The sequence below is a fragment of the Cetorhinus maximus genome, chromosome 9, assembly GCF_964194155.1.
Source record: "Cetorhinus maximus chromosome 9, sCetMax3.hap1.1, whole genome shotgun sequence".
Classification (NCBI taxonomy): Eukaryota; Metazoa; Chordata; class Chondrichthyes; order Lamniformes; family Cetorhinidae; genus Cetorhinus; species Cetorhinus maximus.
This window is the reverse complement of record NC_135887.1, coordinates 84,360,250-84,374,735: the sequence shown is the minus strand read 5'-3', so window position 1 is coordinate 84,374,735 and position 14,486 is coordinate 84,360,250. Positions and strand designations below refer to the sequence as shown.

Sequence of the window (14,486 nt, the reverse complement as noted above, 5' to 3'; positions counted from 1 at the left end):
CCTGCAGATATGTGTTCGTCTCGGACACATGGTGTGCCTATGAGTTCGCACATATCGCAGGATGTGCATTCCACTTGGCTGAGCTGACCTGCCCTACTGTAACTTTAAAAATTATTTATTACAATTGGGATAAGTAGAAAAACTTACAAGTTACTCACCAGCTTCTTTCCGTGTACTGAAGTAAGAGCTAACTACTGGAGGCTGATAAAGGTAGTAAATGAAAGGAGCACCTCCCTCACCAAACTCCCAGCTTGACACATTGTGGACTCCACGTAGCACTGAGAAACCCGTTTTCATACTTTCTGAAAAGCAAATGATTCAAGCTCTGAAAACCAGTTTAAGCTAGCTACCTAATTTACTAGCTGCAGCCGCTCTGAGAGCTTGTATACCCTTGTTTAAGGCTGGAATAAATTTAACTTCTCTTAACTTCGAGTAATTTTTAGTTGATTGCTAAATTAAAAGAAAATCTAGACGTTAGATGGAAATTAACCCTTAAAACTCCCTCACTCACCAGGCTCTAAGGGCACAGAGATTATTGAACCAGGCAGGAAGGATATTTGATGAGCAAAGCTTTCTTGATGAAATCTGCTCTAAGAATTTTGATGAAAGTAAAGAGTGTCATGAACAATGAGAACCACCCCTTGTTTCAGCATTACTGCTGGTTGTGTTCAGGGAAAAAGCTATAATCCTTCAGATGTAGGGCAAATCAGTTTCTGAACTCGCTTGTGCCCTTCTCTGTAAAAACTTTTAACAGGAGTTTGATGTATGGATGAAGATATGCACTCAGAGGTGGGACTTACTATTTTAATGCAATGGAATAGTTTTTCTTATACATATTTAAATAAAGTTAGATCTCTATGATAACGAATGAGCAATGCTTCCCGAAATGAATTTCTGTTTGGATAAAAAAGTGAAATTGAAAGTGAATAAATCACCAAACTTGGAAGAAATGTATCCCAGGCTGTTAAGAGAAACAATAGAGGAAATAGCGGAGGGTGTGACCATCATTTTCCAATCCTCCCTGACTACTGGCATAGTGCTGGAGGACAACTAACATTGTATTGTTGTTTCAAAGGGGAGGAAAGAACAGAATGAATAATTACAGGCCAGATAGTGCAACTTTAGTGGTGAGCAAATTGCTGGAAAAATATCTGAGACAGGGTATAAATCATTATTTAGGAAGGCATGGATTCATCAAGGACAGTCAGCATAGATATGTTGAGGGAAAGTCATGTATGACTAACTTGATTAAATGTTTTTTGAGGCAGTAACAAGTGTTGATGAGGGTAACACATTTGATGTATTTACGTGGATTTTAGCAAGGCTTTTGATGAGGCCTCACTTGCCAGGCAGGTCAGAAAAAGCAAGAGTTAATGGGATCCAAGGGCAAGCTCGATCCAAATTTGGCTTAAGTGGCAGGAAGCAAAGGATAATGATTGAGGTGTTTTTGTGCCTTGAAGGCTGTTGCAATGGGGTTCAGTGCTAGGTCCTTTGCTTTTCGTAGCATATATCAACAATTAGAGTGCATGACTAAGAGGTTTGCAGATGAAACAAAAATTGTTGCGTGATGGAGGTTATCTGCAGAAAGCTATCAATGGACTGGTCAAATGCAGAAGTGGGAAACTGAATTCAAACCAGAGTTGTGAGGTGATGCACCTGGGGAGAACAATGAAAGTAAAGGAATTAACAATAAATGGTAGGATACTGAAAAGTGTACAGGAAGAGAGGGACATTGGGAAGCATGTCCATAGATCCCTGAAAGTAGGACAGGTAGATAAGCTGTTAAGACAGCACACTGGATACTTTTTTTTGTTTTGGATTTCCAGCATCCGCAGTAGTTTTTTGTTTTTATCTCTGTGTTTAATTGACTGCCACTCCTCTTCAAGGAATGCCTACCTTGAAGAAGTACTGCTCTGCTCTCCGACAGGATTTTCGTATTTCTCTTCTGCCTTGTTCACCTTCATTGCTTTCCATTTCTCTCCTGGTGTTTGACAAGGTGTTTACTAAAACCCGCTTTCACAGCCATATTTCCTTTCTCAGTGACTATCTCCGTCTCCAACTTACCCCATTTCAACTGAAATTCCATCCCTCTTGTTTTGAACCCACCCAGGATTACAGGTATCTCCGGGACATAAAACGTTTCTCGGACTGCTGTTCCCGTCGCATTCTGAGATCCATACTCAGTGCCATGCGCCGTCATATGAACACACTCGACCTCTCCCTCCAGCAGCACCGCCGCAACCTTTTTCAAAGCTGCGCATGCCCCCAGTTTCATTTTATTCTTCGTCTCATCTGACACCTGAACAAGAAACTTTTTCTCTTTCTCTCAAGTGCTAAGGAACGCAAGCTCCAACAACTCATCGACACCAACACCCGTCCAGGACCCTCCACCCCCGCCTGTCCGTCCGTCCCCACCCCATCTTCCAATCCCAGTCCCGGCCGTGTATTCAGTATACCCCCTGACCTTCCCCTCTCCGATGCTGAACGTTCAGTGCTCAGCAAAGGACTTAGTTTCATACCCTTATGCCCTCATCTCAATGAATTTAGGGCTCGGCACGATACTGAACTCTTCTTCCGCCGTCTTCGTCTCCGTGCTCACTTCTTTGGGCAGGAGTCCTCTCCCCGTTCAACGGATCCTTTTACCCACCTCCAATATTCTCCCTCCACCTGGACCCCTCCCTCTGGATTCTTACCTTCTCTTGATCTTTTCATTGAGAACTGTCGGCGTGACATTAGTCGTCTCAATTTCTCTGCTCCTCTCACCCATTCTAATCTGTCTCTCTCTGAACTTACTGCACTCCGTTCTCTCAGGTCCAACCCCAACATTGTCATCAAACCCGCTGACAAGGGTGGTGCTGTTGTTGTCTGGCGCACTGACCTCTACCTCGCGGAGGCTGAGCGTCAACTTGCAGACACTTCCTCCTACCTCTCCCTGTACCATGACCCCACTACTGAACATCAAGCCATTGTTTCCAGGACTGTCACTGACCTCATCTCCTCTGGAGATCTTCCTCCCACAGCTTCCAACCTGATAGTCGCCCAACCTCGGACGGCCCGCTTCTACCTCCTACCCAAAATCCACAAACAGAACTGTCCCGGCAGACCGATCGTGTCAGCCTGTTCCTGCCCCACGGAACTCATTTCTCGTTATCTTGACTCCCTTCTCTCTCCCCTTGTCCAGTCCCTTCCCACCTACATCCGTGATTCCTCTGACACCTTACATCACAACAACAATTTCCAGTTCCCTGGCCCCAACCGCTTCCTCTTCACCATGGACGTCCAATCCCTCTACACCTCCATCCCCCACCAGGATGGTCTGAGGGCCCTAAGCTTCTTTCTTGAACAGAGGCCCGAACAATCCCCATCCACCACTACTCTCCTCCGTCTGGCTGAACTTGTTCTCACACTGAACAATTTCTCCTTTAACTCCTCTCACTTCCTCCAAACAAAAGGTATGGCTATGGGTACCCGCATGGGCCCCAGCTATGCCTGTCTCTTTATGGGGTATGTGGAACATTCCTTGTTCCAGTCCTACTCCGGCCCCCTCCCACAACTCTTTCTCCGGTACATCGATGATTACTTCTGTGCTGCTTCATGCTCTCGTCGGGACCTGGAAAAATTTATTAATTTTGCTTCCAATCTCCACCTCTCCATCATTTTCACACGGTCCATCTCTGACACTTCCCTTCCCTTCCTTGACCTCTCTGTCTCAATTTCTGGTGATAGACTGTCCACCAATATCCATTACAAGCCAACCGACTCCCACAGCTACCTCGACTACAGCTCCTCACACCCCGCTTCCTGTAAGGACTCCATCCCATTCTCTCAGTTCCTTCGCCTCCGTCGCATCTGTTCTGATGATGCTACCTTCAAAAACAGTTCCTCTGACATGTCCTCCTTCTTCCTTAACCGAGGTTTTCCACCCACAGTAGTTGACAGGGCTCTCAACCGTGTCCGGCCCATCTCCCGCGCATCCGCCCTCACGCCTTCTCCTCCCTCCCAGAAACATGATAGGGTCCCCCTTGTCCTCACTTATCACCCCACCAGCCTCCGCATTCAAAGGATCATTCTCCGCCATTTCCACCAACTCCAGCATGATGCCACCACCAAACACATCTTCCCTTCACCCCCCCGGCGGCATTCCGTAGGGATCGCTCCCTCCGGGACACCCTGGTCCACTCCTCCATCACCCCCTACTCCTCAACCCCCACCTATGGCACCTCCCCATGCCCACGCAGAAGATGCAACACCTGTCCCTTCACTTCCTCTCTCCTCACCGTCCAAGGGCCCAAACACTCCTTTCAAGTGAAGCAGCATTTCACTTGCATTTCCCCTAACTTAAGTCTACTGCATTCGTTGCTCCCAATGCGGTCTCCTCTACATTGGAGAGACCAAACGTAAACTGGGCGACCGCTTTGCAGAACACCTGCGGTCTGTCCGCAAGAAAGACCTAAACCTCCCTGTCGCTTGTCATTTTAACACTCCACCTTGCTCTCTTGCCCACATGCCTGTCCTTGGCTTGCTGCATTGTTCCAGTGAAGCCCAACGCAAACTGGAGGAACAGCACCTGATCTTCTGACTAGTCACTTTACAGCCTTCCGGACTGAATATTGAATTCAACAACTTTAGATCTTGAACTCCCTCCTCCATCTCCACCCCCTTTCCGTTTCTTCCCCCTCCCTTTTGTTTTTTCCAATAATTTATATAGATTTTTCTTTTCCCACCTATTTCCATTATTTTTAAATCTATACCCGTAATGCCGTCAGTCTTTCCACTCCACCCCCACTAGAGCTGTACCTTGACTGTCCTGCCATCCATTCTTAATTAGCACATTCTCTTAGATAATATCACCACTTTTAACACCTCTGTTCCTTTGTCTGTGACATCTTTTGATTATCTGCTCCTATCACTGCTTGCTTGTCCCTACAACCACCCCCCCGTGCCCCCCCCCACCCCAACTTCTCTCCCTCCACCTTAAACCAGCTTATATTTCACCCCTCTCCTAATTTTACTCAGTTCTGTTGAAGGGTCATGAGGACTCGAAATGTCAACTCTCTTCTTCTCCGCCGATACTGCCAGACCTGCTGAGTTTTTGCAGGTAATTCTGTTTTTATACTGGATACTTCCCTTTATTGGCCAATGCCTACATGAACAGGGAGGTTATGCTAGAGCTATATAAAATGCTAATTAAACCACAGCTGGAATGCTACATATAGTTCTGATCACATTACAGAAAGGATGTGATCGCGCTAGAAGTTTGAACAGAGAATTACAAGGATATTGGCAGGATTGGAGAATTTTAGCAGAGGAAAGATTTGATAAACTAGATGGATTTCTTTGGAACAGAGGGGAGATTTAACAGAGGTGTATAAAATTATGGTGGGTCAAGGTAGAGTGCATAGGAAGGACATATTTCAATTTGCAGAAGGGTGAATAGCCAAGGGGCATTGATTTAAAGTAATGGCAGAAGAGTTAGAGAGGCGTTGGAGAATGTTTTTCCACCAAAGGATGGTGGGGGTTCGTAATTCACTGTCTGAAAGAGTAGTTGCGGCAGAAATTTTCATTGCATTTTAAAAAACTTGGATATGCACTTGAGGTGCTATAATTTACAGGGACTACAGATCAAGAGTTGGAATGTAGCATTACGCTGGATAGCTTTTTCAGCTGGTACAGACACAATGGGCCAAAGGGTCTCCCCTTCTGTGCCACAGATTTACTATGCCGTTTGTCAGCCAAGACTTGAATGTTATTCAAGATCTGCTGTAGGCTTAGAGTTGCCAACCCCAGAGGGTTGGCCTGACGTCTCTAGGAATTGAAGATCAATCTCCAGGACATTGCTGTGTGCAACCGTGGAGAAAAATCATTGGGATATTAAAAATAAGATTTTTTTTGGTTATTTTCTTTGAACATTTCTCTTTTGCAGATATAAAAACATGAAAATAGGCAAAAAAAGGCTGTTTTGCTGACAGTCAAGCATCAAGTAAGGAGTCTTTTTGCTTTCCAATTGGCATTGGAAGGCAGTCCTTTGTGATTAAATCTCCAGCAATATACATTTAAACAAGTGAAACGCTATGTAGGCTGCTTCATTATCAGAAGCATTGAGAATGGACAAACACCAACCCTAATCTTATGACTGAGGGAAAGTCATAGATAAATCAGCTGATATGGTTTGCTGATGATTAGGAACAAACTGTCAGGATTAAATAATTTGCCCAATTGGCATCATGTTTTACAGATAAAATATAGCTGGATAATCTGTCCAATTGGCATTTAGATACCAGCTTCACAGTTGGGCATGGACACAGCTCCAACATGGTTGACTGGAAAGTTTATGAAGCCTCCTCCTCTAGTTTAGTTGCCTGGTTGCCCAATACTATATGTAGAAGGTGTACAAAATTTGGCTCTGATCCCTTGGTTGCGAGATGGATTAGCTCTACAACTGGCTGTTTTTAGCTTTGGCACAAAGCATTTCTGCATAGTTGCTCCACTAGGTTTGTACCTCATCCTAAGGTATGCCTGGTGTTGTTCCTGGCACAGCATCTACATTCCACATCAAACTAGCTTCGTTTCCTGACTTGATGATGATCAATGAGTAAGCCAAGTGCTGGTTATGAAGCTTGAGATTGTAGTGTTACACAATTAGACTACTGTTGATGGCCTCAGAAATGCATGGAAGCTCAGTCCTGAATCTGTAATACTCAACATGGCCACCACAAAATGGAAGATATTCTCGCTGTGGAGACAAGACAGTATCTTACAAGTACCTTGTGGCAGCCACAGTGATCAATTCTGACAGAAACCTCTGCAACAGACTGTTTTGTCAGGGTTTGGTCAAGTAGGTAGCTACTTCACGTTAGTTCCCTCACCATCTGAGCAAGCTCAGAGTCTCAAGGAAATTTTCCATTTTTATATTAACATTTTAATAATGAAGTGCTTCATTTTTACAATCTACAAAAAGATTGTCCAATATGCAATCCAAATGCTAACCTGAACAGTTACTTTTTAAACAATGAACATGATGACAAAGATTACTGATCAAAACAAAAAATACTTTTATAATGTTGCACAACTTTATTAGAATACTCTGGCTATTCTGTACAAATTGAAAACAGCATATTAAGGTACATTACAACTGTGTAGAACAAGGTAAGGCTGGAGCACTCTATGCCTGGACACAGTGCTTTGTGCTGGACACTCAAATTAATAAAAATAAAAAAAGATCTGTGTTAAAGATTTTACTTCCACAGGAAAACTGGTAATGACTCCCACAACATCTTAATGTGCATCTTTTCTGGAGATGAAGTGACTGCAACTGGAGCTAATGTGCCCAGGTAATAGGATTTTTTTCACGTGCTGGTTGGTAAGTTCTGTATAACGGTAATAAATAAGTCTGTGACAGTAAGATTTCAGAGCAGCCTCCCTGTATATATATATTTTTGTTAACCATTACTATTTTGGATTAAAACAGCAATGGTGACCACAGCGCAGTCAGATTGGGTAGAAAATTAAGCTTCTGAAAAGCATTTAAATATAAATATTAATAGCAAAGGAAATGCTTAACTATTAACTAAATGGCTGCTCACAAACATTGGGCAGCACAGGAAAGATGCACCTCAGAAGTCCATGAAAATCACCACCGACTCACTGAGCGATGCTGCCCCTATTTGCAAGTGACAAGCGTGTAACACTCACTACATTTCAAAATACCAGTGTTTGTTTAGGCTGCAGAGTGCGTGCTTGCTTTACCTTACAGTCTCAAACCCTTCTGTATTTTTGAAGTAGAGAAAATTGTAATTTTTCCACTGTAAAAGTAAGCCAAAAGTCGGAAAAAGAAATCTGAAGTTAAAGAGCAACCCATGCATTTTAAAACATAGTGTTTAGCTTAATAAGATTGTGCTGCAGTAGGGAGGGATCACCTCAACTGCACAAGAGTATTTTAGATACACTTCATCACATGGCATCAGTCTCTAGGCAGTGGTGTTTCCTTGTTACCACGCTCCTATTGCTGCTTGCATTCAGCCGGCTGGTTGGATTCTTTCTGCAAGAGAGAGAAAATACCTGATCAGTGAAAGCTTCTTCTCTACATGGGGATTATCTGCAGCTCCAGCACGCACCTTACCCATAGTGACTGGATAGTAAGAATCCCACTGAAGGAGGAATTGAGGAAAAGTTAGTAGAAGCATCAGGGGCATACCAGTCATTTGGGTTATAGTACTGATGCATGTTAGTAGGCCAAATGGAGAGGAGAGGGAGAGAAAAGAGGTACAATCCTTGGAGCTTTTAACAATCCACCCTGTTGTAAAACAGTCCAGCACTGCAAAACGCTGAACTTATATTTGAAGTTCAAAAATTTATTTACTAATGAATGGAATATTTCCTACAATTTAGTTTTTTGGAGGAGAAATGTAACTTGGCTTAAGTTTATTTTTCATTTCCTTACAGAAATATTAGCATTGGAAAAACATGACTTATTCTGTAGGGTCTTCGCAATTCTTAGATTGATGCCGCCCTCACGCACTGGAGGAATGTGTCTAATATTGACTCATTCACAGTTTTTAACCTCATCTTAAAAACTCCCCTTGCTCAAGCTCAAATTCTATATTAAGATCCAGGGTCTGCTCAATAGCTCAGTTCTTTTCAACCTACATTATTCCAAGATTAGTTTTTTCAAACTCAACTCGAAGAGAATGATGATTCCACCAGAATCTGAAGTGGTGTTTAGAAAGTACACTGGTGAGCATTGCCATTAATTAAAGAATGAAAACTCTGAGGTAAGTAATCATTACCTCACATACAGTAGGAGCTGCACCAAATTAAGGAGGAAGGACCTACTTGGGAAACCAAATCACAGCAACCAAAAATAATGTCCTCTGCGTTGTAGAAATATAAACAGCAATGTTTCACTGAACATAAAAGGGGCACTTTATGTACAACAAATTTTATTTATATTGTTCCTTTGTAGTAAAACACCATAAGACATCTTACAATAGGTGGATATTGGATGCTAAGTCAAAGGAGATTTGGGAAAGGGTGACCAAAATTGTGGGTTTTCAGATTGGTCTTACAGGAGGAAAAAGGGGAGGCGGGAAAGCAGAGGGCACCTTAGACAGGGAATTCTACAGTTCAAGGGGCTTCAAGACAACACCCACTAATGGTGGTGGGGGGGTACTGGACAACAGTCAGGGTCCAAGAAATGGAGAGATTAGAAAGTTAGGGAAGGTGGGTGAGGGAGGATGTCAGAGATAAGAGGGGCAAGGCTATGGAGGAATTTAATCTGAGGACATGAATTTTTAAATTGAATATTGAGGGACTGGAGTTGGTGTGGGTCAGCAAAGGCGCGAGTGACAGACAAGTGGGATTTTTATGGGATATGATAGGATAGCAGAGTTTTGGATGACTTATATTTATGGTAGGTGGAAGATAGGCCAGCCAGAATTGTATTGGAATAGCCAAGTCTGCAGGTGACGAAGATATGGTTCAAGATTGCAGCAGCAAATGAGCCAAGATAGGGCTGGGGATGGAATTAGATGTTATTAAATTGGAATTAGATTAATTTCTGATGATGATGATCTGGAACTGGATAAGGTGCAGAGGATTTAAACGGTCTGGTTCAGCCTGAGGTGGGAACAGAACAGTGGCAAAGGCAACTGGAGAGAAAAATAAATTGTGGCTCATTCAATATTCAATGTTAAACAAATAGTCGTCTTATCGTGTCCACGGACAGTCTATACATGGCCCAGCTAGAACTGGACACATTTTTGCGCCTTGTTGTTGAATTCAGCAAGATCTGCAACACTGCAGGGTTCCTCTAGCGATAGGCATTGCAGGAGATGTTGCATAGTCTGTGGCTCAGTTCCACATTCACAAGTTGTCGGGCTGGTTGTATATCCCCATTTGCTTAGTGACACCTTTGAACGACCTACACCAGTCCTAAGTCTGTTAAGGCACTTCCAGGTTGCCCAGTTGCAATTAGCTCCTGGGGGAAGGCTTTCATCCGGTAGAATTTCCATCGCTGGGGGTTGTTCGAGACTGGCGAGCCGGTCTTTCCACAAGGCGATGCGAGCTTCAGATGGATTTGATTGTAATGGAACAACACTGTTCATGAAGTTCTTCCTTGACTTCAGGCGACTGGGTGTAGGTGTATGACCATGTAGAGGGTGCCTCTCATCTGATGTTTGGTGGAGTCGCTCTTTCTTGCTGGCAACCGTTCTTCTTAGATCAGGGGGAGCGATACACGCCAGGATATATAGGCTGTTGGTGTTTGTTGGTTTTAAACAACCTGTGATAAGTCGGCAGCTTGCATTCAGAACGGCATCCATCTTCTTAGCATGAGTAGATCTTTCCCATGCAGGGCAGGCGTATTTGGCAGTGGAATAGCAAAGAGCAAGTGCACTGGTTCGCAATGTTTTCGAGCTTGCTCCCCATTTTGCGTTAGTGAGCTTATTCAGGATGTTGTTTCGTGCGCTCAAATAGTCTGACAATGCAGTGATTAAGAGAAGCGATGGAGTGATAGAAATGAGTGTTTTCAACATGTGTTTTCTAGCTGATCCCATGTCTGCAAATGATGTTGCATGTAGATGAGGAAGAAGAGGGGCCAGGAATAGATCCATGGGGAACTCCAGAAACAAGAGTGTAGAGTGGGAAGGGAAACCAGTGGAGGAGATGTTCTGGTTATGATTGGATGGGTAGAGTGGAACCAAGCAAGGGTAGACACCTTGAGCTGAAGGACTGACATTGGAGAATGGTCTGTTCACATTATAAGGGTGCAAAGGTTTCAATGAAGAATAAGATACCATAGTCATAGTCATAGAGATGTCATTTGTGACATTTGATTTTTGGTGTTGCAGAGATAAAAAGCATATGGAAACATTTGAACATAGGACTTGCGGGAAAGATGGAACGGATTCAGGAAACAATACGTTCATAAGAAAGGAAGGTTGGAAATGAGATGGTAATTTTTTGAGGAGTGTAGTGGCAACTTTGAAAGACAAGCGGCAGTACCCGAGGAAAGGAAGCACAATGTCAGTGAGCATGAGGGCAAGAAGGAAAGTTGGGTGGTTAACAGTTTAGTCGGAATGGGATCAAGGGTGCAGGAGGTGGATCTAATGAACAAGATGAATGTGATGATGGCATGAGATTTGTGTGAAAGATGCTGATTAAGAACTAGGGCAGGTGAAGCCGTGAAGGAGGTTTTGCTTGGTGGGTAAGAGGAATGATGAAAAGCCAGTGAAAAAATTGTTTCGAGCTTAATGGCAAAACGTCCACAAACTTACATTTGCTCTTGGGAGGTAAGGATGGATTGGGTAGAGGAAGGGTTTCAAGAGGTTGGTTGGTAGTGGAAATAAGTACATGGGATTACCTTTCCAATTCAAGTTCACCCTTCTGTACTGGATGCTTTTGGCAGTGGGAAGCAAGGTCAGATAATATTTGATGCTGTACTGCTAGGTTTGGTGATGAATGGTTGATAGAGATACTGTTGGTAGAATTTGACTTAAGAGAAGCCAAAACGTCTATGGACTGTTTACTGACGTGGGGGTTAATCATACTCCCTCATTCTACAATTCATCAGCTGTTGGCCAGAACTAATGCTACTTATAATGATGTTTCCCAGATGATAAACTACAAATCGCATGTTCAAAGATTTTTGAATTGTAGGTCAACAGCCTATATTGATTAAGGGCCCATTTAAGGGAGGTCTATTTAGACAATTTCCATAAAGTTTGCGTTTAGACATGAAAAGACACCTAATTGGTCACTTGTTCATGAAAATGGTCATATCTAGCAAAGCTGGTTTTCATTGAGAGAAATGAGTGATGGTTGATCAGAACAAGTTTTGTGCAGTTCAGAGGGTAGACAGGAAAGTAGGGTTGAGGCCACAATCAGATCAGCCATGAGCTTATCAAATGGCAGAGCAGGCTCAAGGGGTCGAATGAACTATTCCTGCTCCCAATTCGTATCTTCATTTGTATCTCGTGCAGAGCCTGCAGGATCAGGTAAAGGGAGAAATGAATATAAAAATTTGTTTCCAGAAAAGGAGTGGCTATTCTACTTCTACACAGATGCACTTTGCATCCTGGAGTAGAACAAGGAGCTGATAATCTAACACTTGGTTTAGAGGGTCCACAAAGCCTGTTGCATCTTATAAATTCAGTCTAATCCAAGGTTGAAAGTTAGCAACACAGATCTCACTCCTCTAGAATTCACTAAAAAGGATGACAGGATAAAAACTACACAATGTGACAGCCTGTGGCTGGTGTGATATTTCAATACTTCTACTGGAGCTACTCAAATTTTGGAAAGGTTGAAGACTTTTGGAAATCTTTGCCACACATACATTAAAAGTCTCAGTAAATTCAGCATGCAATTGATATGTGCATCCTTGTCATCAGTATTTCCTTGTCTCTCATTTCCTAATTATCCAAGAATTCCTAATACAATGAAAATGGATGTAAAAGGATCAGCCAAAATGGCAAAGACTGACAGAGAATTAATTTGATCTAGTACTTACAATTACTGAACATCCATCACTGTGCAAGAGCACCTTCAAGGGGTTAGGACTACTTGTGGCTGGGGAATGGTTATGTAGTGTAGTGGTACTGACCTTGCAACCCAAAGGTGGACTTCAAATCCCCAGTGGTAAATTGTGATTTGAATTAACTTAATAAATATGATAATTTATAATCAGAAAATTGATCAGCATTGTAAAAACCTAACTGGCTCATCAATGTTCTTCATGCTTCTCCTACGTAGTCTAACCTACACCTAACGAGAGCCCTGTAGTGTATGGTTGGCTTTTGACGCTCCCTAAATTGCCAAACAAACCACTCAGTTGCAGAACACTACAGAACAGAATCAGAGGAGAATTATCAGATGATAATAATTGCAACATCAGTTGTGAAAAAAAAGTACAAAGTCCTTGCTAGTGTCTGGGGCTAGTGGTCAAATTGGGTGAGCCATCCCACAGCCAACTCATATTTACCAAATAACATCCCAAACATCCTCTGCCATCTCTAGCTATGTCCAGTCCCATCAGGAACATATGATCAACCAGAAATGGGGTCAGAGTGGCATATTCTTAGTTGACAGTGGTCTTTGGACTTCAAACCCGATGAAGTCTGAGGTCAAAGGTCAAGGAAACTCCTTTTTTTTTTTACTATTGATGGCATCCTGAACTGCTGAATCATTATTCTGAAACGATGAATATGGACGAGGGCATCAAAAGCACAACAATCTCTAGGTAGAGGATTTCAATGTCCATAAAGGTTATTTGGTAGTACCAATGGTCAGGCCCTGAACCTTGCTGACACACTGAGCCAGTCAGGTGACAAAGAGTCAATACAAAGAAATATCCTACTCAACATCCTCCTCATCAATCTATCAGATTTGCATATCTGAGTGCCACAATCTTTGCCATCATCACGTACTAAGTGGGGCAGACGTAGCAACCCAAAAACTGGGCAGTTAAGGCATGATGGACCATCAGCATCAGAACTGTACAACATCAATCCAGGAGACCAACTCCTCAACCTAGTAACACAACCACATTTTTAGCTTTGGCAAGCTAAATCTACATGATTATCCTCATTCACAACTTGACAGTTTCTTGGGCATGAGTGTAAGAGATAAGGCTAAAATATTTACAAGTGTCCTGAGCCAAAAGTGTCAAATGGGCACTCTATCTTTCCGGAGTCTCTAAAGACACCAGTGTCCAGCCAATTTGGTTCAAACATCGTGACATCAAATAAATGGCAGTGCATGCCAGGTACTGCAAAGCCTACTGGCTCCAACATAATCTATAGTGCTGAAAACCTGTGCACTAGGATAAAAACTCTTGCCAAGCTGTTTCAGTATACTACTATACTGGAACCTATAAAATGGCATTAAAAAGAAAGGCAAAGAAATTCAGTAAAGATTAAAACCAGTGCCACTGAATTGAGAAAAGACATCTCCTTCCGTGACTGTTTTCACCTCAGGTCTACTCAACCAATTTGATTTTTTTAAAAATTCTATTTCAGAAAGGCCTTTCATCAAGAAAATTAAAACAAATTTCACATTAACATTAATTCTTTATATATTAAATGGCTTGCATTATATTGATTAGTTTTAACTTAAAAAAATATATTTTTTAACTGATTAGATAGGATTAAGCCTTTAGTATGAAAGTTTTACAAAGCATTACTGTAGAACTGTATTGAATAGACTGGAATATGAAGCTACAAATATACAATATAGTAACAGAGCTAAATAAATCTAAACTAAAGAATTGAATTATAAATAAAATTTAAAATAAAATCAAATTGGTTCAGCTTTTAAAAGTGAGTTCAATTGTAACTAAAGATAAAAAGCAATGTTAAGCAAAGGGTGACCATAGAAATAAGGCAGAAAATTCCCTTACCTAGAAACGAAATTTGTTTTACTGAGATATGAATTATACCTAAGCAGGGGAAAATTCAGAACAAAATAGGCAATATTAATGTCACTGAAAT

At 42.2% G+C, this 14,486-nt stretch overlaps 1 protein-coding gene across 4 annotated transcripts in view; it reads right to left on the bottom strand.

Moving 5' to 3' along the window:
- Positions 1-7,048: 7,048 nt before the first annotated feature.
- The window catches only part of nap1l4b (nucleosome assembly protein 1-like 4b), a 101,676-nt gene continuing 94,238 nt past the window's right edge, over positions 7,049-14,486 (bottom strand). For 3 of the 4 annotated variants that reach the window (XM_078548971.1, XM_078548972.1, XM_078548974.1), the window contains one exon: positions 7,049-8,038. In XM_078548971.1, coding sequence (XP_078405097.1) covers positions 8,000-8,038 — 39 coding nt within the window. In that variant the 3' untranslated portion in view covers positions 7,049-7,999. Of the gene's footprint in view, positions 8,039-14,395; positions 14,435-14,486 lie in introns of all 4 variants that reach the window. The other variant, XM_078548973.1, reaches the window with a different exon arrangement.